Genomic DNA, 21,869 nt, shown 5'->3' on the forward strand with positions numbered 1-21,869 from the left:
GTAGCTGACCTTCAGTGGGGACTGCACCTAGGCCCTCCTGAGCCAAAAACAACATGCACCTGAACATCTGGAGCTAAAGCCTGGATCCTCAGCAGCTCCACAACGCCATGAGCCTGCAGACATCAGTGGTGCTACCCTGTCTCTGAGCTGCATGTTGGAGCAGACTCCCATCCTCCGAGGACTGGGGCAGAGAGCAAAATGTTTGGCATATCCCATACACATCTTCTTAATCCTGCTCCTTAGAGTCATCCTTCCCTGAACCAGCAAAAGTCCCTTCAGTTCCTTCCCTCCCTGTGGCCTTGGGTGTCCCCACAAGCTACCTTGCTCATCTAATGCTGGGCAGAGCGGGGGACAGCTAGAGGCAGGTGCTAGGAGGGTATGGGGATGGTAGTGGTTTTACTTTGTGGGTATCATTTAACTCCATGTTTCTCAGCCTTTCACCTCAACCCCTACTTATCCAAAGACATTTCACAACCCCTGCCCTTCGTATTCACTATAAAAGTCAGAGTAAAATCTGTATTGGTGGTATGGACAGCCAGCCCGCATGTGCATTTCAAGAGCATGACCAAGAGCACTTGACCTTGAAGAGTACAGGGGTGCTGGGGATTGGACTGGGAGTTTCCCTTTGTGCCAAGATTTCAATGGCTTGCAGCCTCTCCACTTCCGCCAGCCTCTTGCTCTCAATCCGGGATCACAGCTTGAGATACAATGGCTGAAGCTCATCAGGGTTTTGTTTTCTGTTGGATTGCAATACAGGATGTAGTCACTAGATGTCTCTGTGCACCGCAAAAGGAATCAGAACTGGTGGTAGCGGTGATACCTTTTATTAGACCAACCAGATTTTTGCCAAAAAAAAAAAACCCTTTATTTGCAAACTTTCGGGTACAAGCACCCTTCTTCAGGCACAGGAGAAAATATTGTAAAAATTCTCCCAGGTAGAAATGGGATCCTTTGACCCTAGCTGACTTCCTGCCCTTGGGGCAGGGGGCTGGACCCGATGACCTTATGAAGTCCTTTCCAGCCCTAATGTTTATGAAATCTATAAAATCAAAGTTCATATTTCATAGGTGAGTTGAAGGTATGGAACAGTCCATTTTATGGAGAGTCCATTTTATGGAGAGAAAGGTTGGAATAGTCTGTTTACCTTGAAGTTGTTTGGTGGCAAGCAGGATGTAGAGTCATATTTCCTTCTGGTTATGATGTTTCATATTTCACAGAAGAGTAAAAAGATGGAATGCTCTTCTGGGCAGAGATTTCTTATGTGCTGAGGTTTCTCTGGGCTCTGTGATAATGCAAATTACCTTGAACAAAGGCAGGAGCAGGGTCTCAGGTGGTAAAACTTGCTTTCTTTTTGTAAAATTATGAAGATTTCATTACAAAAATTGGCTAAAATTCGATATCTTCCATGTGTCGGGTATCCAGGTGGTAGTCATATTGGTCTAGAGGCAAAAGGAATCAGAACTCTGTGCACTGCGAGGAGTTACACAGTATAGAGAGGTAGTTCCCTTCTGCCTTACAGGGTATAGACAGGCCGAACAGCAACCTTGACATCAAAGGATACCAGCCTGGGTGATCTTGTAGTGACACAAGTGTAAACCCTACTTTGTTCAGGCTCTCTTGTGTCACTACAGGATCACGCCATCCTAAAGGTGGACTGTTAACACTGATGCCGGTCCCACATGGTTCCTTGTGCTCAGGGTCTTTCCGCTGGAAAGTCTCCTCCTAGCTTGTATTCATCCTCCCCTTCATCCTCTAGACAAGAGGCATGCCCTGTGCTGGGGAGGAAAGGGAGGAAACCTCAGAGAGGGGGAACGCATATATATAACTCCTGAGGAGATGGGAAAATTAGAAGCTACATCCTGCCCAAACTTCCTCAGCAAAGAGAGCAATTCTGCCTCCACATCCCTTCTGAACTCCCTCCAGGTGTCAGTCATGGACTGGAGGAGCTTGATGGGAATCCCAGTTCTTCTTTACACTCCTGGCTTGAGGTGGGGGCACCCCGGCTCCCAAGATCCCTTGCAGATGTGTGTGTGAGGTTAATGCATAGGGGCATTATTGTGGGGGAAGGACGGGGAGGGAGCTGCTATCCACTCCCTTCAACAAAGTGGCCGATCAAGAAATCTGGCTGATGTTTGCAAGTGATGCAGTTCTGTGACTTGCAGACGTCATGTCACTTTTCTCACAGTTTCTTTCTTGCTGGTTCCCCCCAGGAACCTGTCTGCTTGCACCTGGCTACCCTATCTCCTTAAGCCTGCCTCCTCCTACTCCTCAGCCCAACCTATGTCACTGACTTCCCCTCAACCTATCTCCTCCTTGAACCCCATATAGCCCCTACATAGATCCTGCTCTCCCACCTTGTCCAGGCCTGTGGCTGCATGTCTATGGACATAGACAGGTGGTCGCTGTTTGTAGGGTGCCAAGGATTCTCCTAGCAGTATCTCCATGACATAGAGCCATGGAGCATCCTTCCTGGACTGTCACTATGGAGATGGGTCTTAGCGGTTACCTCCTGCCCACTCTCATGCCATCTCCTGCAGTCCTGCCTCCTGCTCTAACAGGGAAGAACAAGAGAAGTAGAAGTGGGAATGAGATCCTGGAACATGGGGGAAGGGATGTGATTCTGGGGTCTGAGGATGTAAATCCAGAAAGTAAAGAATCCCCATCCAGAGGTGGAATCCAGAAAGCAAAGAGGCAATTCCAGATGGGGGTGCGAAGGGGGAGAAATGCAGCAGTGGAGAGAAGTGAAGAGAAAAGGAGCAGGAAGTCCATAAGACGATTTCTGAACTGCTGGAATTATGGAGGTGGGACCTCAGGTGTGCACGGCAGGTAGAAATGGACTGACTTGGGGGAGGACTGTGGAGGCAGTTTGAATTTGGTAGGAGTCCAGGGCCCCATATAAATGGCCTCTAGCCACTTCCCTTCTCATTGTCATTTGTTCCCTCCATCTGCCTCCTCCATTCTCTGCATCTTTTAAAAATTTAACATGTTATGCTTTTCCTTCCTTTGCCCCTTCCCTTTTCAGATGGGAGAGGGCAATTTTTCAAAAATTACTTACAGGATTTCCTTCACTCCTTCCTCTCACAGCCTTGAGCATCCTTTGTCATGAAGAGAAAGGAGAGAGAAAAGTATAGATGAAATAAAAAGATAAGCTTCTCTGGTGTTATGGAGACTGGTTAAAACACCCCAGTTTTATGCCATAAAAAACCCTGGGGTTGTGCCAGCTTGGCGTGGGGTGTAGGAACTCAGGACATTCCAATGCTGCAAACACTGATGATAATACTTAGGAAATCTCACATTATTGAGAGTCACTCTTCCTCAAAAACTCCTCCAGAGTCTGGGGTTTTTTTTTTCCTTAAAGGGCCAGAGCTGGGGTGGGTGGGGCAGCCATGGGAGAGCTGGGGGAGTGGGTGGGGGTCAGTGGGCTCGTGCAGAGCCCCCCATGCAGTGCGGGGCAATGCGGGGCAGCAGGGATTGCCCCCTGCCCAGCAGCACCTGGTAAGTCAGGGCTGTTTTTTTCAAAGTGCCGGGAGCTGGGGCAGGCGGGGCAGCCATTACTGGGTTGGGAGAGTGGGCAGGAGATGGGCCTGGGTGATTCCGAGATTCAGTAGCAGACAAATCTCTGAATCTGATTTGGCCGAATCGATTTGGGACAGTGATTCGAATTACTGAATCGAATCACTGTCCCCCAAATCGGCCGAATCTGAAGCAAATACTAGCCACTTCGCAAAGGCCTACTGGACAGCTGTTCCTAATAACGCCAACAGAAGTTAGCTGGGCTGGCTGCAGGAGTCTGTGGGTGAGATTCCTTGGTCTGTGATACATAGAAGGTCTCCTCTTCCTTCTCTTTCTCCTCCTCCTCCTTTTTTTGATGTTGTGCTAGTTGTTCTTGTTTTCAGTTTTATTACTAGGAGCCCCATTCCTGCCCCAGTTCTCTATGGCACTAGGTGCTCTGCAGACAGAACACAAAGATGATCCTTGCTTCAGGGAACTTCCCCTCCTGTCCCACCCTGCCCTTTTCAGCAGTGAGGTCTCAGGACACTGTAGCACAGAGCTGGAAAGGAGAGTTTTCCAGCACAGACCACCAGGCTGGCTGTGTGCAGTTCCAGGTCAAATCTCTAGGAGCTGGTCTGGTTTCAGGCCAATAATCCACATGGTTCCTGTATCCAGAAAAGCCAGGGCATTTGATTTCCCTGCTGGCTCAGAAGAAATTGGTTTCTCATCCTCATTTTGAATGTCATGTCTAACCTTCTGTTTCCCCAGCTCTTTAATTCAAGCAAGCCAGCCAGTATGACCAGGGAAGCATTTCAACAATCACAGCTGTCCAAAGATGAACTGTGATCCTGCCAAGCTATCAGTGATGATTATACAAACACAAGCTTTGACCGAGGACACCTGAATCCCTCTTCATTCCAGTGTGGGTCAAGTGCAAATGCTACCAATACCCTGACCAATGTTGCCCTCTTCAATCATAGATTTCATAGATTTCATAGACATCAGGGCTGGAAGGGACCTCGGAAGATCATCGAGTCCAGCCCCCCGCCCAAAGGGCAGGAAGTCAGCTGGGGTCATAGGATCCCAGCAAGATAAGCATCCAGTTTCATCTTGAAGGTGTTCAATGAAGGTGCTTGAACCACCTCCGGTGGCAGGCTGTTCCAGACCTTGGGGGCTCGGACAGTAAAGAAATTCTTCCTTATGTCCAGCCTGAAACGGTCTTGAAGTAGTTTGTGACCATTCGACCTCGTCATCCCTTGGGGCGCTCTGGTGAACAAACGTTCCCCCAGATGCTGGTGGTCACCCCTGATGAACTTGTAGGTGGCCATCAGATCACCCCTGAGCCTGCGCTTTTTCAGGCTAAAGAGCCCCAGGGCTCTCAGCCTGTCATCGTAGGGTCTGCTTCCCTGACCTCTGATCATGCGCGTGGCTCTTCTCTGGACTCTCTCAAGCTTCTCCACATCCTTTTTGAATTGTGGAGCCCAAAACTGGACACAGTACTCCAGCTGCGGCCTCACTAAGGCCGAGTACAGGGGGAGAATGACGTCCCGGGATTTGCTTGAGAAATCAAAGTTTCAACAGGGGTATGTGGCATGTTGTGGAGGATCTTGTAAAAAATATGTCAACACAGAATGCCTTATGAAGGGAAGCTCAGCCTTTCTAGTGATGGGAATTATCCCTGATGACAAAAGGAAAATCCCCAGTGGAGAGAAGGAAACTTAAAGGCAGAGAAGTGGCCATGACCAAAAACAGCAGAAATACTACAACAGTGTGTGGGGCCCAGTGACCTCTGGATGTCTGTGTGCTGTGACCATCACAATGCAATAGAAAAATTCTGCTTTGCAATCAGGGCTGAGAACCACAGGAGATCTGAGAAGTTTTGCATGACTGTGGAGAATTTAACTAAATAGATAATCCAGAAGTATGGGACAAAGAGGCCTGGCAAAATTTTTGCATATGGCTGTCCCACAAGGAACATGGACAAATGCTCAAAACAGATTAAGTCTGGAAAGTCGAAGGGCAAGACTGAGAAATTTCAGTATTTTACAACCTGAAAAACTGGGAGGGGGGTACAACAGCGATTGCTATTTTTATTGTTATTTCTCTGATTTATTTACTGGGCAGGCTCCACTCACATTCTGTAGCGAATAGGCAGGAACATATCATCGTTGAACAGGGGACTTCACGACAGAATTGGAAGAAGCACAGTAAGTACAACACACGTGGATGAGGGGAGCTGTGATAACAATAGGTGGCTTCAGAGGCTCCACAATGATCAGGCCGTAAAGGACCATCCCAATTTACCAGTCTGATCTCCTGCTTAGCAGAGGCCAGAGGGTGTCACCCTAACCCAAATCTTAACATCAAATCCTAACCCTAACCTTAAATCTTCATCCTAACCCTGAAACTAAATTCTAATCCTAATCCAGTAAAGCATATGACTAAATCTGTTGTTTATGAAAGCTCATGTCTCTCTGAACTGGTTACTTGGTGAAGTGTCACTTGCTCTGCCTTCTGCTTGTCCTAACCCTGTGTCCTTATTTTAACTATAACTCTAAATCTATCCCTAAATCCTATTCATTTCCCTAATTCTAACCACAATCCTATACCCAAACACTAACCAGTAACCGTAACGCTAAACTGTATCCCATGTCCTAAATGCGAACCCAGTTTCTAAAACTAAACCCCAAACCTAACTTCAGTTCCTAAAGTTCAACTCCCAACTTTGGGTGAAGGGGAGCTTATAGCCTGCTGCTTTCTGGGCATGTGTCCTAACTACATGGTTAGGGGGCTGAAAGGCAGGAGGGACCTGTTTTGGCATCCCTCTAGTTGTGGTTTTTCTGTGATCAAAGTGTTGGGGATTTACACCAAGTTATGTGTACCCAGGAGATTCTAACCCATCTATGCCACCAGAGTGCAGACCACTGAGACCGCAACAGAAAGGAAGCGCACAGCAAGGAAGCCCAAATGGCACAGAAAGGCAAAAATCCAGGTACATAGCTATATAACTGTGGGATGTGAAAGAGGATTTGGCCCTGCAGTCTTGTCCCACACAGGGGGCTTTGGCTCTGTAGCTGTAGGCATCAGCCACTGAGTGGAACTCCACTCGCAATTAGCTGGGCTTCCTTGACAATGCAGAGGGAGAACTATGGATGTCTAAAAAGAAATCAGAGAAGTCATGCTAGGAGCCTTCTACCTTCAAAGGAAATGCTGAGGAGGAGGGGCTGGAGACAGTGCCCAGGTCCTCTCTGGGGGTGTGCCTGTGGTCCATTCAGGGGCCGCAACTAGGCCAGCTCTTTCCCTCTCCCAGAACCAGAGGAGGAGTTCAAGCCTGGCAGGCGGAAGCCTGGGTACAAACCAGTCCTCTGCTGCACACGAAGAACAGCTTGGCAGTTGAAGGTTCCCATCTCCCAAGTAACAGAGCCATCTCAGACTTACCTGTGGGAGCTTTGCATGGAACAATTAATACCTACTGGAGTTTGGGACTGGACCCCAGAGCAGCCCCTCTAGGGAATGCTGGGACATGGCATCATTTTCTCTGTGATCCAACAAATAGTTGATCATTTCATTCAAAGGAAGAACGTTTCAGTGGAACAGCACCCTGGAGCTCTACCTCCTCAATGCCCCAACTAGCCTACTGGATGGGAAAACGGACGTGGAGCGGGACAAGACCTCAGGTCACACTGTGTTTCCAAAGGAGGGATTAGAACCTTGTCACCAATGCCGCAGACACCCTGAGCAAGGGCATTAACCACTGGCCTATAGAGCAGAAGAGGGCCCTCACCTCCTCACTGCTATCTCATGGGTGGGTTTGGGCCACACCTAGCAGTTGAGCCCCCATAGGCAAGACAAGTGAGGGGATATCCCCACTGGGCTTTGGTATGAACAAGGCTCTAGGCCCATTAAAAGGCTTCAGCACCTACAAATTAGCTGCTGAAGCATCTGGGATCCTGAACCCTTTGTTGGGTGCTCAGGCCCACAGTGCAGGGCATGGGGAGGGTTGGGCACCTGGGAAGGGGATCCAGTCTGCATGCTGAGTGTGCAGCTTCCTGCAGCAGGCCATGACAAAAATGCTGGGGACTGAGGTTGTCTGAACTCCCATCCCTCTCTGGGTGTAATGTACCTGACTCGGAGCTGCAGGGAGGCACATCCATTCATTCCTTCGTGATCCACAGCCATCTCCTGAATGGAATATCTACAGTCTTTCCCTTAAGGACTGAGCAGGTTCCTAATAGGAAAATTTTATTGATACACAGTGACAGCAGATAAGAATAATGCAGGCAAAGCAAACAAAATAACGTCCCCCTGCCAATTCTATATCTACCAGTCCTAGGGTTCACAGAGGAAAGGTAGGTCTGCCCATTATGTGAGTTTCACCCTGTGGTTCTTTCTTGAATGTCAGCAGCCAGCACCTTTGGAGGCTGAGGGCTGAGGTCCACCCTAATGATGGGGTGGGTGAGATGGGCTGGTGGTGTCCATAGTGGCCTCAGGTTCCCCTCTTGGGGACCTTTTGCTGCTCTGAAATCCCCCTTTTGTATTCTTTCTCCTCTGATGACACTTTCTTTCCAGGCATGGTTGATTGGTTTCCCTGTGGCTATCATACCGTCCACATTCTATCCTGTCAGAATATACCTTTGTTTTAACAAATCCACCATATGCACACATTTTAATTTGGTCATTTTACCGGTGTTTTAATTTGGGCAGCCCCAGCCCCCTAATTTGGTCTGTATACCAAAACCAGAAATCCCAGGGGCTCTGCAGCTAGTCGTTGTGACCTGGTTCCAATGCAGCAAGCCTATGTCATGTTATGGGTACACTGTTCATGTTTTTAATTTCCCAGGATGTGTATGTTGGCCTCAGACAAGCAGGTATACACATCCTGGGAAATTACACCTCAAGGAAGGTGTCTGCCTTGAAGGCTGTGAAACTTTGTCACAAACAGAGTTTTAGAAACCAATTAATCCTTGTTGTTCCCCTGGACCATTGTTCTAATGCATGTCTATTCTACCTACAAGTCAATTCCTAAAAGCAAATCTCTAAATATAAGTTTCTAGCCATCACAAAGGCTAGGTCAGAAAGATTAAATTTTGTTTTACAAATCTGAATAAGAGATGTATATTTAACTATAATGACTACAGGATCAATAAAATAATTTCTTTTGGCTATGTTTGTTGTGTATTTTAAACTGTAGGTATATGACAGCAAACTATGCCTCTCTATGATATAACTGCGTCAGCAAACTGTCATTCAGTCAGCGGGGCTGGTTTTGCTTGGGAACAAGCATAAGTGATGCCAGCAGAAGCACTCTTTGCTATTCAACCCACCTTCTCCTCTCTCAGCAGTGCCCCCTCCCCCTATTCTTTGTGTTTAAATTTCTTCTGTTTAGAACCTCTGCTGTCTGCAAATCCATTCACAGCACCTGATGAAGTAGGCTGTCACCTAAAAAAGCTTATGCCTCTGAATAAATTAGTCTCTAACGGTGTGTAAATACATACAAAACTAATTTAAAATAAGGAGACTTAACTACGCTGACTTAAATTGAACCACATCAGAGTGTACCCACATACAGCTCCCTGACATAGTGGCAGCATCTTGTGAGCTAAGTTGACTTAACTAATGTTATTCAAGATAATACCCCTCAGAGGTGTATTATCTTGTGGCACATTTAAGCGGACTCTGCTCCACATACATGTGTACACTCTGACAGTTAAATCAGCTTTAAAAAAATTAAGCCAGCTTAACTGTCAGAAGGTTAGTATGTGTGCACCACCTGCCCTGCCTTCTGCCTGATTTCAGACTAACATGACCAACTACCTCTCTCTACACTTTGCCGATGTCATCTGTGTCTCCCTGAGGAAAGTTTTCTAGTTTGGCTCTGTTAGGATAGCTCCTCCAGCTGAGCCTTTCTAGTGCAGACCAGACCAGGGTGCTATTTTCAGAAGAGACTTAAGCAGCACAGTCTTCAGGATTTTCAAAAGTACCTTGGAAACTCTGGCTTCTTTACTATTCATTCCATCCAGGAAGAGCACAGACCAACTGCAGGTGCTTCCTCAGCCTGATGAAAGTTATTTATACCCGAAAGCTTGCAAAGAAGAATTTTTCCAACTTTTTTAGTTGGTCTAATAAAATACATGAGATTTACCCAAAGAACCTTGTTTGGCTGCACTTGAAAGTTTTGCCCCTGGACTTCTTACAGCATGAACTGGCCATGTTCTCTGCTCTGTGTCAGTTCTGCTCATCGGGACCAGGATGAACAAGGCACAGCTAGGGACTGGGGCAACGTCTGACTTAAATTAGAAGAACCTGAAAGCTGCTCTAATTTACAGCCTCCTGTTGGGAGCATGAAGATGCTGTTTTGGCAGATGGAGTTCATTGGTCCGGGGCCACTGCAGCTTCTATACTACTGAGGTGGGTCTAAATTGGCACTTGGGGTTTTGGGGAAACATTTACTTTCCTAAATCTCAGGCTTATTGACTGTAAGTGCTTTTGATTCAACTTTTCATGTTGCTCAGCCGGGCCAGAATGATTTCCTGTAAACAAAGAAATTCACAAAACCAGATTGTCACTAAAACTAAAAGAGCTCCGTTTCAGTTAGCCTGGCTCTGGTTTGTGATAAGGACAAAAGCACTTTTTTCCCCTTTCCCCCTCCTCTTATTTCCTCAGTGAAAAAAAATATATAAAAGGAAGTAAAAAAGAGAGGAGAAAAGCAAAATGAGGGAAACTATTTATGCCCCATCCAAGCTTCCCAATGTCTGGCAACAGTAAAAAAAAATGGAGGAAATAACAATTTTCTCTCATTTTTCCCCTTGAAACATGTAGTGAAACACCACAGCAGTAATTAGTAGCCCCCTGCTTTTTGACTGTTCATCCTTTTTTCCCCTTGGCTAACCCAGGTCGCTGCCTGTTCTAATTAAGCCAAGCTCCACCTGCAGATCCTTGCAGTGCTCTCCAGCTCCCTCTTCCACAGCAAGTTCCAGTATCTTGTTCCCTTCCTAAAAGTCCTTCATGCCCTCCCCCTCCCCTTTCACCTCTTCTTGTGTCTCTTCACATCCTCTACCCCAGCACTGCTCTGCTAAACACAGTCGCCCCTTCCATTGTTTCTCTCCCTCTTGCCACTGCCCCCACCAAGGTCCCCCTTCATCCAGGTCCCCCCTTCCTGCAACTGCTCTGTAAGATCATGGCCCCTGCAGGGGAGATTAATACACCGAAGGGAAGACAGGGCTGTTACAACCATCTGGTCTGACCCCCAGCATGGGAAGAGAGGAGGACCTGTTCTCCAAGCTCTCCTCAGTCTCTGGAGATTTAAAGCCACTTCTCTCCACTCCCAGGAGAAGGACCCAACCACTAGGCAATACCTTGCTTTGGCTGGGGGCACTCTCCGTTCCTCCTCCCATTGAAACTCATCCCTAGGCCTAAGGCTCCACAGTTATGTAGTTAGTTTGACTATGTGCTCTGCTTAGGGCTCTTCACATGTCTGGACATTTGGCAGTGGGGGAGCTCCCCCGCTGCCAAATCTCCTGACTCATGTGGAGCCCTGGGCCCTGCATGCTGGATCCAGTGACTGAGCCCAGTGTGCAGAACTAGGTGGGGGCAACACTAAGCCCCAGGCCCCAATTCCAAAGTGTGGGACTGGAAGGGGGCAGTGCCAAACCACCGTGGGAGTCAAACCCAGCATTCAAGGGGTGGGAGGGAGTGGTGCTGGACTGCCAGGACCCAATCCCAACACACAGGGGATGAGAAGGTGCAGTGCTGGGCCTCTGGGGGCCTAATCCTAGTATGCAGGAGTTGGCAAGGGGGCAGTGGAAGGCCCCCAGGACCTAATCCCAGCACATGGGGCAGGGAGGGGACAGCGGGGCCAAAAGATTGAGCACCATTGCAACAAACCAGTTCATCCATGTAGGATGTGAAGTGGTTTATTCATTACTATGGTAAAGCCTTACTAATTATCATTTTTGATCTGCTCTTGTCCAATGAGTTTGCAATAGACCAGCAGTGATCAAGGACTGTCAAGCTCTAGATCTCTCTTGTCACTGACTTCTTTGTAAAAGGGGCTTCCAAGGTGTTGGGCTGCCTCTCCATGCAGATTTCCAGGAAAGTGGCCTACCTCATCCTGATGGCCATTGTGCCATCTGCAGCATTGTCATCCACCTGCTCACACTTCTTTTCTACACCAAGAACCAGGGGTCTATGGACAAGAGATGGCCACAAGGCAAGTCCTCCTTGTCTGGGAAGACCAGGTAACATTCACACTGCTGCACTTTCACTGCTGCACCAGGCAGAGCTGCTCAAGGGAATTGCTGAGTTCTCTTTTTGTAACTCTCCCACTGAAGCTGAGCTGGAATCATCCAGATACCATCCTCCAAATGTCGCAGCATACAGTGCAGCAGCTGTCCCACATTGCACTGAGGAAGGCAGTGCCATAAAGGACATTGGGATACCAGCCCCCGCTGCTGTTACAGCAGCTTTTGGCAGCTCCCGCTCCATGTGCATGCTCTCCTATAGCTTGCTCGTTTGTGTGCAGCTGCCACGAAGGAGTTTGTTGCAGGTTTAAGCTCAACTCCCTAGGTAGTCCAAGGGTAGTGAGGCACCAGAACAGCACACCTAGGGGAGGTAGTAGGCATCCCGAGCATCAGTGGCATTAAAGAACAAGTCAGACACCCCCTGGTTAGGAACCATCTAATTACACTTGATTCTGAGCCAGGTCCAGGGGTTGGACTCTCCCAACCTCATCTTTTCTTGATTTCTAAAACTTGGATGAGGAACCTGTGCCACAAAATGGTTTCAGCCTTTTGGCCACCAAAAAGCTTAGATCTGAGCTCTAAACATTTACCTTTTCTCTTTTTTTTTCATTTACCTGCGCTCCAAACATTTTAATGGGCACATTTTCAGTTTTGGGCTCTCAGGGCAGGAACTAGCTCAGTTAGTGGGTCAATTGCAAGAGAAAAACCCCAAGATTCCACAAAAAATGTTTAAAATCCAATTTTCCATATGATATGTCTGCAAGTGGACAGATAGGCAGGCAGAAATTAGGCCTAATCCATGTGCCTCTTGCTCCCTGTGCATAGAATCATAAAATCATAGAAAATGAGGGTTGGAAGGGACCTCAGGAGGTCACATCTAGTCCAACCCCCTGCTCAAAGCAGGACCAGCCCCAACTAGATCATCCCAACAAAAGCTTTGTCTAGATGGGTTTTAAAAACCTCCAAAGATGGAGCTTCCACCACCCCTCTGGGTAACCTGTTCCATTGTTTTACTACCCTCCTAGTGAGAAATTGCTTCCTAACATCCAACTTAAACTTCCCTTGCTGCAACTTGAGACCATTGCTCCTTGTTCTGCCATCTGCCACCACTGAGAACAGTCCAGCTCCATCCTCTCTGGAACCCTTCAGGTAGTTGAAGGCTGGAATTAAATCCCCTTTCAGTCTTCTCTTCTCTAGACTAAATAAGCCCAGTTCCTTCAGTCTTTCTTCATAAGTCATGTCCCCCGGCCCCCTCAACATTTTTGTTGCCCTCTACTGTACTCTGTCCAATTTGTCCACATCTTTTCTGTAGTGGGGGGCCCAAAACTGAACACGGTACTCTAGATGTGGCCTCACCAGTTCTGAATACAGAGGAATAATCACTTCCCTTGACCTGCTGACAATACATCTACCAATGCAGCCCAGGATGCCACTAGCCTTCTTTGCAACAAGGGCACACTACTGGCTCATATTTATCTTATTATCCACTGTAACCCACAAGTACTTTTCTGCAGAGCTGCTGCCCAGCCAGTCAGCCCCCAGCCTGTACCAGTGCATAGGATTGTTCTGTCCTAAGTGCAGGACTTGTGGAGCCTCATAAGATTCCTTTCAAACCAATCCTGCAATTTGTTGAGGTCACTCTAAATCCTAGCCCTACCCTCCAGCATATTTACTACTCTCCCCAGCTTGGTGTCATCTGCAAACTTGCTGAGGGTGCACTCTGTGCCATTGTCCAGGTTGTTGAAGACATGGAACAAAACTGGCCCCACGACCAGCCCCTGGGGCACTCCACTTAATACCAGCTGCCAACTCCCTCCACACCCTTGAGTGCATCCCATCTAACGCCATGGACTTGTATATGTCCAGCTTCTCCAAATTGTCCCTAACCTGCATACCTGAGCAATGCTCTTATATTTTTCCCTATTTATTTGTCCAAGTTTCCACTTCTTATAAGCTTCCTTTTTATGATTTATTTTACTGAAGAGTTCCCTGCTAAGCCAAGCTGGTCTTCTGTCATATTTGCTAGTTTTCCTGCGCATCAAGATGGTTTGCTCCTGCAACTGCTAGTCTGTCATGCCCATCACAGAATCCTCTCTTGTCTCACCTAGGCCAAACAGAGAACACAACTTCCCTGCCCATCCAGACAGTCATACTGCTTCACCGCACCTACCATAATAAGCCTGTTCCTGGTCAGGCATCGCTGTCATTCCCAAGCAATTTCAGATACTCAGATACCTCCTCAGCCATCCACCTCCAAGCTATTCCTTCAGCCTCCACACAGCACTGCTCAGATGCTTCTCACAGCTCAACAACATCCTAGGAGCTGTATTTCCCCTTTGCCCCAACAGAAGAGCAAATCCTGCCCCACCAAAGCAAGGGTCTACAATTCATGTCATGTGTTTCTGCCACGTGCGCACAGCAGAAGAGGGCCAGCTGGCCCCTTTCCAAAAATAACCCTGTTTATGTACCTGCATGACTGATGCTCTGCTAGAAATAGTGCCTCAGTCACCAATGCAAAATACTGATAAGGCCATGGCTGCTTAGTCCATTTCCGACTGCTCTGCCAAGAAGAAAGTTATATTTTGTATTAAAGGGTCACATGAAGCAAGGCATTTCCTGCATACCAAATACATAGCAACCAAGCAGATACCAACCCTGCCATCTCTCCTAGCCATGGGGCTGCCTGTGCTGCTTCTATTCAAATCCTATTTTACAGTTTAGAGGATTGTCTTGTAGACTGTATGAATTAAACAGCCAGTTGATGCACCTACCATATTGCAGGGCAGTCATTCACTTTAAGTGTCTCTTGTTTTCCGAGGATTGTGTTTAGCACAGCATGTTCGCTTCCTGTGAGTGCATGAAGGTCCCCTTGGACTCATCCTCCCCCAAAAAGTTACACATCCCTCCTGCTGAGCAATAGCAGATTTCTGGCTTTGGGGGCCCAGTTTAGAGCAGAACTTAGTGACCTGAAATCAAGGATTCAGTGAGAGCAATTTGTTCATTTAGCTCGTTCCAGATTAAAACAATCTGGCACTTTGCTGCTCAGAGAGCTCCCTAGAACATGATCAGTATGCTAAAGACACCAAAGACTCAATAACTGATGATCATAACTAAATACAGTGAAAACTTGGGGATTTGTATTGTTCTGCAGTTACAACTGCTGGACTTCAGTGCCCTTCTATCTCAATTGTTTGCAATATACTACATTTTCTGCAGGATATTCCTAGAACACCTTTAATCTGAATGTAAAAACTGCTGATTTTATACCTCTTAGGTCTTGGTGAGTGAATAACTACTATGTGTAGATAGTTAAGCATGAAGTGGCCTGCTAAGAAAAATGGTGTCCCATGTAAAAAATGAGCTTAGAAAGACTCATCTTAAACATTAGTATGTGAATGTTCCCTGTCTCATGAAAAAGAGGCTATAGAAAACATTATCCAGCTGGTAAATCTAGTGTGTCCTATTTCAGCTTGAAAATCTGGTTGGATGTGTGGCAAATTCATAATTTTGACCTCCAGTCATGCTAACAGGGTTTAGGTATTGGAACCAAGGAGGTGATGAACTGTTTCAGAGACCTGCTTAGAATGTGACAAATGTGTTAATGACACCAAAGAATTAATCTCTGTTTGTTTTGTGTTAATGGATGAAGAAACCAGGTATTGACATTAGCAATGTGGGCATAGGATCCAGTTGTGGGCACCTGGGCTGGCCCAGTGTAACTTGGAAGCCATGTGAGCAAATCTGGCTGTGAGCAACTCCAGCAGGCTGGAAAAGAAGCACAGTGTCTACACCTTCCGGATGACACAGAGTTCCTTCGCCATGGCTTGTCTAGCTGTGGAGTTGCCCATGCCTGCATGGTTGACAACAGGCTGGATGCTGCCAGGGTTGTCAGCTTCCAGAATAACCTTCCCTGGAGAATGCTGGAATTTTTTTTTAGTTGACCCATTGGAGTTGAGCTGGAAACACCTACATACTGTCCTCCAAATGTCCTGCTGCTTACTGAAGCACCTGTTCCACAATGCACTTGGAGCTTGGGATGCAAGTGCCCACTCCTGTTGAGACAACATGGCCTAAAAAGGTAGCAAGGAACCAAATCAACTTACCTTGGGGGTAGAGGTATCCCTGGCATTGGTGGTAAAAAGGTTAGGGATCCTTCAGTGAGAGATGGTCTAAGACAGTGGTCCTCAATCTTTTGAGTCCCAAGGCACCCCTAGAAAAATATCAGCTGTTAATTTTCACTTGTTTTTTTGACTGCAGAAAGATAATAGAACTATTCTTCTGCACAGAGAATTCAGAAAGATCCCAACAGATCAGAATGAATAAACCCAGTCAGATTCCTATTTGAAATCTTTAGGTTTATCTTGTAAATCATGTTTGCACACCTAATAGTGCTAACATTGCATGGTACTCTGCAGCATCCTTAAAAGGATCTCAGGGCACGCCAGGATGCCATGGTGCTCTGGTTAAGAATCACTGGTCTAGGAACACTTGATCCTGAGCCTGAGTTGAACTGGGGGACCTCTTGATGTCTCTTCTAAACCCATCTCCCCATGATTTCTAAGGCTTGTATAAAAACCCCATAAGGCAAAATGTTTTCAGCTTTTTTTGAACACCAAAAATTTGAGACCAGGGGCCTAAAATTCAAGCTTTTTTGGCTATTTTTTCAGGTTTTGGTTTCCTGATGAAAACTCAGACTTTTGGAAGTGGCAGACAACTTCTACACACACAAATTTAGGAAAAAATAGCTTAATATCATGTTTTCCTTAATATACGTAGAAAAGGCTTCGGTAGAAATTGTCGGCTGCCTCTGAACATCTCATTCTCTGTCCATCCCTGGGTGTCTGGGCCTCTGGTCATGCAGGCCTGGCCAGGAAGAGCTCTTGAGCTTCCACACTTGACCTTGATCCTGGGCTCATGCAACTTTCCCAGTTTTCTGTAACTGGACTGGATGCTGAGAGCACCACTCAGCCCTTTTAAGCACACCTACAGCATCAGGTTGTAGGCACACCTTGACAACAGCCTTAGTCTGCTCCGGCAAGCCTTATGTTCACTGCTCTCTCTGGTACTCCTGGTTCCTGATGTAGCTTTAGCTTTCCCCAACCCTGCTCTTGAATCTTCCTGGAGCTCAGCACCTGCTGTCTGGTTCTCTTGGCTTCTGATCTTGGCTTGCATCCTGGACTATGTCTCTTGGATGTCCCTCTTGTCTTGTCTTGGGACCAGGCCCCATGTTCTCTGCTCCCGCTGAGCCAGACACCAGTCTGATGCCCTTGCTACCTGTACACCATGTAACTGACATCATGGTTGCAATCTCATGGTTGCCCTACTTTGAAAAGCTGGACGTGTACACATCCATGGGGCTGGATGGCACGCCCCTGAGGGTGCTGAGGGAGTTGGCTGATGTGATTGAAGACCCACTGGCCATCATCTTTGAAAACTCATAGTGATCAGGAGAGGTCCTGGATGATTGGAAAAGGGCAACATAACACCTATATTTAAGAAAGGGAAAAAGGAGGATCCAGGAAACTACAGACCAGCCAGCCTCACCTCAGTCCCTGGAAAAATCATGGAGCAGATCTTCAAGGAATCCATTTCTAAGCACTTGGAGGAGAAGAAGGTGATTAGAAACAGTCAGCATGGATTCACCAGAGGCGAGTCATGCCTGACCACCCTGACTGCCTTCTATAATGAGATGACTGGCTCTGTGGATGTGGGGAGACTGGTGGATGTGGTGTATCTTGATTTTAGCAACGCTTTGGTACGTTCTTCCACAACATTCTTGCAGGCAAGCTCAGGAAGTACAGGCTGGATGAATGGACTGTGAGGTTGATAGAAAACTGGCTGGAACATCCAGTTCAGAGGGTAGTAATCAATGGCTCAATGTCTAGTTAGCAGCCAGTATCAACTGGAGCGCCCCAGGGGTAGGTCCTGAGGCCGGTTTTGTTCAGTGTCTTCATCAACGACCTGGAAGATGGCATAGAGCGCACCCTCAGCAAGTTTGCAGATGACACCAAGCTGGGGAAAGTAGTAGATATGCTGGAGGGCAGAGTTAGGATTTGGAGTGACCCAGACAATTCGGAGGATTGGGGCAAAAAAAATCTCATGAGGTTCAACTAGCCAAGTGCAAAGTCCCGCACTTAGGACAGAACCATCCCATGCACTGGTGCAGGCTGGGGGCTGACTGGCTGGGCGGCAGCTCTGCAGAAAAGGACCTGGGGTTACAGTGGACAGTAAGCTGAATATGAATCATTAGTGTGCCCTTGTTGCCAAGAAGGCTAATGGCATCCTGGTCTGCATTGCTAGGAGTGTTGCCAGTAGGTCAAGGGAAGTGATATTTCCCTGTATTCAGCACTGGTGAGGCCACATCTGGAGTACTGTGTTCAGTTTTGGGGCCCCCCCACTACAGATGTGGACAGGATGTGGACAAATTGGAGAGAGTCCAGCGGAGGGTGACAAAAATGGTGAGGGGGCTGGGGGACATGACTTCTGAGTAGAGGTTGAGGGAACTGGGCTATTTAGTCTAGAGAAGAGGAGACTGAAAGGGGACTTAATAGCAGGCTTCAACTACCTGAAGGGGGTTCAAAAGAGGATGGAGCTGGACTGTTCTCAGTGGTGGCAGATGACACAACAAGGATCAATGGTCTCAAATTGCAGCAAGGGAGGCTTAGTTTAGTTATGAGGAAGATTTTTCGCACTAGGAGGGTAGTAAAACACTGGAACAGGTTACCCAGAGAGGTGGTAGAAGCTCCATCCTTGAAGGTTTTTAAGACTTGGCTAGGCAAAGCTTTGGCTGGGATGGTCTAGCTGGGGATAGTCCTGCTTTGAGCAGGAGGTTGGACTAGATGACCCCCTGAGGTCCCTTCCTACCCTCATTTTCTATGATTCAATGATTCAGGGTCTACCCACAGGCCCGGCTGCCTGTGTTCCAGCTGAACCCTCACACTGGGTCTGTCCCGCCCCAGCCAGACACTCCCTCCCTAGAATCCCTTCTTGCTGTGCCCCCCCCCCCCCTTGGATTCCTGCACAGTCAACAGTTTTCCTTCCCACTCAGACAGGCACCCCATCACACTGCACCCACCAGACCACCCCTACCACATTGTCCCAGCTCAGGCACCCAACAACCCATGTAGCAGATGTTTCTCAGACTTGAGGGCTGTACTGCCTTCCTGTTCCCAGCCCATGGAGTGAAGAAAATTCCTGGGAGTTAAAGTTAATCCCATATTCCCAGGCTGGGAAGAAAGCAGTGTGCAGCAGGAAAGACCCAGCTGGCTTTTTTCCAAAGCCACACCTGTTTCCATAGTTGTTTGGCCAATGCTCCAATAGTCCTGGGGCCTTGAGCTAGGTCTGGAAAACACTGATAAGGTCTTGGCACAGCTCGTTTTTGTTTTTCTGAGAGCCCTGACAGGAAACTTCTAAGTTGCCCCACCTTCCACAATACTCTTGTATAACCAGACACCTCCCAGGGTCCATACACAGAGCAGCTAAGCAGAGACTAGACCCACCATCTCTGCAAGCCATGGGGCTACCCACACTACTAGGCTGTGTCTCCCTATGGGCTGGGCTGGTGCTGGCTGAAGTGGGATCATTCAGTCGGTGCCAGCAGTATTTCTACAAAGGAGTTGAGCCAGAGGGGTTCAACACCCAACGCACAGCAAAGATCTGCCAGAGATACAATGGCACGTACCACTATGCCACCCTGTATGACAGGGACCACCGCATCCCACGTTGGTCTGCATACACGCTGAACGAGACGGCCTGTGAAGGGCAGCCCCAGAGAAGGAGCAGATGGTTCATAGAGCCACAGGTCAGTCCCGGAGAACTGGGCCAGTCACTGTGTCGGATTATGAGCAGCTCAGGGACCTGATAAGCATGGGTTTGAGGGAGAGAGATGGGAGGACAGGGGAAGGGACATTAAAGACAGGTATCCAGAGAGAAAGTGAATGTGGTAGGCATGTGGGGAGGTGTGAAAAGGGGTTCAGATCCTGGCAAGGCAGAAGCAGGGGGATAATGGGGGACAGGGTGGGAGACCTCGGGGAAGGGAGGCACAGGCTGAGCTTAGGAGCTGAGGCCCAGAAGAAACAGGGGGGATGTGGGCTGTTCTCCAGCTGGACAAAGTGGAGAGCATGGCAGAATACCCCATGCTGCTCCCCAACATGATGAAGACATTGAGGGGAGGTTGTTGGAGAAGAAGGGTTTGACTCCAAGGGAGGGAGATGGAGGGTTCAGGAAGAGGGAGGGAGAGGATTCCTGGAAGAAAGGGGGAATGCACATGCTAGAGGCAGGGAGGTGAAGGGGCATCCCAGGGTCTGGCTGTGTGTATTCAGGGCGGAGAAGGGGCCATGTCCCCAGCATGGGAATTCCTGAGAAGGACAAGTCACTCTGCCTTTTTGCTCCCCCAGCTCTTTGGTGCAGACAAGGGCCCAGACATGACAACAGAGGCAGAGTCAGGCCTGACCCCAGAGGATCTGAGATTCAGCCAGGCTGTCAGCGAGGACTATGAGGACACCTCCTATGACCCAGGACCCCTCAACCCAAATGGCCTCCAGTGCAACAGCAACCACACGGCAATTTTCACCCTCACCAACACCATCCCCATGAAGCCCTGCTTCCTCCGGAGCCGCTGGCACAAGCTGCAGCACCTATTCCAGGCAGAGCTGGCCAAGAGCTGCCTCAGCCTGGGTGGAGTTGCCTACCTGGTGACAGGCTCTGGTCCCAGTAGGGAGATGATTTCCAGAGGGGGTGAGGACCAGGAAAGGGACCAGGCACAGCTGTGCCACCGGGTATCAGTGCCCAGCTATGTTTGGATGGCCGCATGCTGTGACAACCGCAACACCGACCACAAATTCTCCCTTGCCTTCCTGGCTGAGAACAAAGAGGAATCCCGGCTGCAAATCCTCCCTGTGACACAATTAAATGGGGAGCTGCTGGTGTTGAACCAGACTCTTCAGAGACTCAGGATCTTCGCAGACAATTGCAGTGGTGGGAGCCAGAGAAGCCAGGAGGCTTTGTCCGCTCTAAGGGCCTCTGTGTACATCGCTTTCCGGGACCGGGTGCTGGACTCTTATTTCCAGTTCCTCCCTCCAGAGGAAAGGCAGAAACTGGACAAAAGGACCAACTGGGTGATGAAGAGCAGGAATGATGAAGAGCCGGAATGGGGATCTGTGCGAGGTGCGGTTCACAGCAGTCAGGGCCTTTGTAGAAGTGTCCAGCTCAGAAGCCTGGCAAAGGAAGTTTACTGCGATGTACAACCAGGACAACCTGGCATGTGTTCTCTCATCTGCTCCTTCTGCCTCTGGGCTGGCCCAGACCCCAGGCACTTCAAGAAAAGTTTGTATCCTGCAGGAGCAGAAACACCAGCTGGACTCTGATGTTACAGCCTGGGGGTGGCACTGCATTGGTCATGCCTGTGGGAAACATAAGGGAACTGCCTACAGTTGGTGTTACACTTCTAAGAGCTATTACTGGAATTACTGGGATTACTGCTGCACTGAGAAGTGTACGTCTCAATATGAGTGTGCACGAGGGGATGGGGGAACAGCGTACTGCTCACCTCAGTACTCAACTGTGACTGTAACAGGGCAGCTATGTCGGGCTGACTTTCCCTGTGGCCTCTACGGGGAACGTTATTTCTGGTGCTACACAGACTATCGGCAGAACTGGAATTACTGCTGCTCTCCACATCACTACTGCGGGCACCATGGTTACAGCTACCAGTGGTGCTATGTTGGAGGCTGGAGGTGGACGTGGAAGTACTGCGTCCCTTGAGATGCCCCCCAGGCAGGGACCCTCCACCTCCATGTGGCTGCGGACGTGATTGGAGATGGAGTCTGAGAGTGAGCGCAGGGTGTGGCTGCAAGAGCAACTACCAGCCATCTCCTTTTCTAGTTCCAGGTCTTTCAAAGGGCTGTGGTTGCTGCATCACCCCTTGTGCTCAGGGTAGGTAGGGTGAGCTGAGTTGGGCAGGCGGAGAGGATATTCTTTATTGTTCTTAGTGAAGGTGTTAGGTACTGAAATCTGGCTCAGTGGCAATAAAAGCGCACATTTCATTGCAGGGCCTAATGAAGGTCACCTTGCCAGATGCATGATCTGACTGATGCCCTAGAATAAGATGTGTAGCAAATCCACCCCCCCCCCCCCCCC

The 21,869-nt window shown here is 48.4% G+C and overlaps 1 protein-coding gene across 1 annotated transcript; it reads left to right on the forward strand.

The window, feature by feature from the left end:
- The first annotated feature begins 19,192 nt into the window (after window positions 1-19,192).
- Window positions 19,193-21,863, forward strand: LOC102382255 (endonuclease domain-containing 1 protein-like). The gene is given in 3 exon segments (XM_014525210.2): window positions 19,193-19,533; window positions 20,129-20,851; window positions 20,853-21,863. Coding segments are annotated over 3 exon segments (1,653 nt in total). The 5' UTR covers window positions 19,193-19,245; the 3' UTR covers window positions 21,495-21,863.
- The last annotated feature ends 6 nt before the right edge of the window (window positions 21,864-21,869 follow it).

This window comes from Alligator sinensis, unplaced genomic scaffold, assembly GCF_000455745.1.
Source record: "Alligator sinensis unplaced genomic scaffold, ASM45574v1 scaffold1391_1, whole genome shotgun sequence".
Classification (NCBI taxonomy): Eukaryota; Metazoa; Chordata; order Crocodylia; family Alligatoridae; genus Alligator; species Alligator sinensis.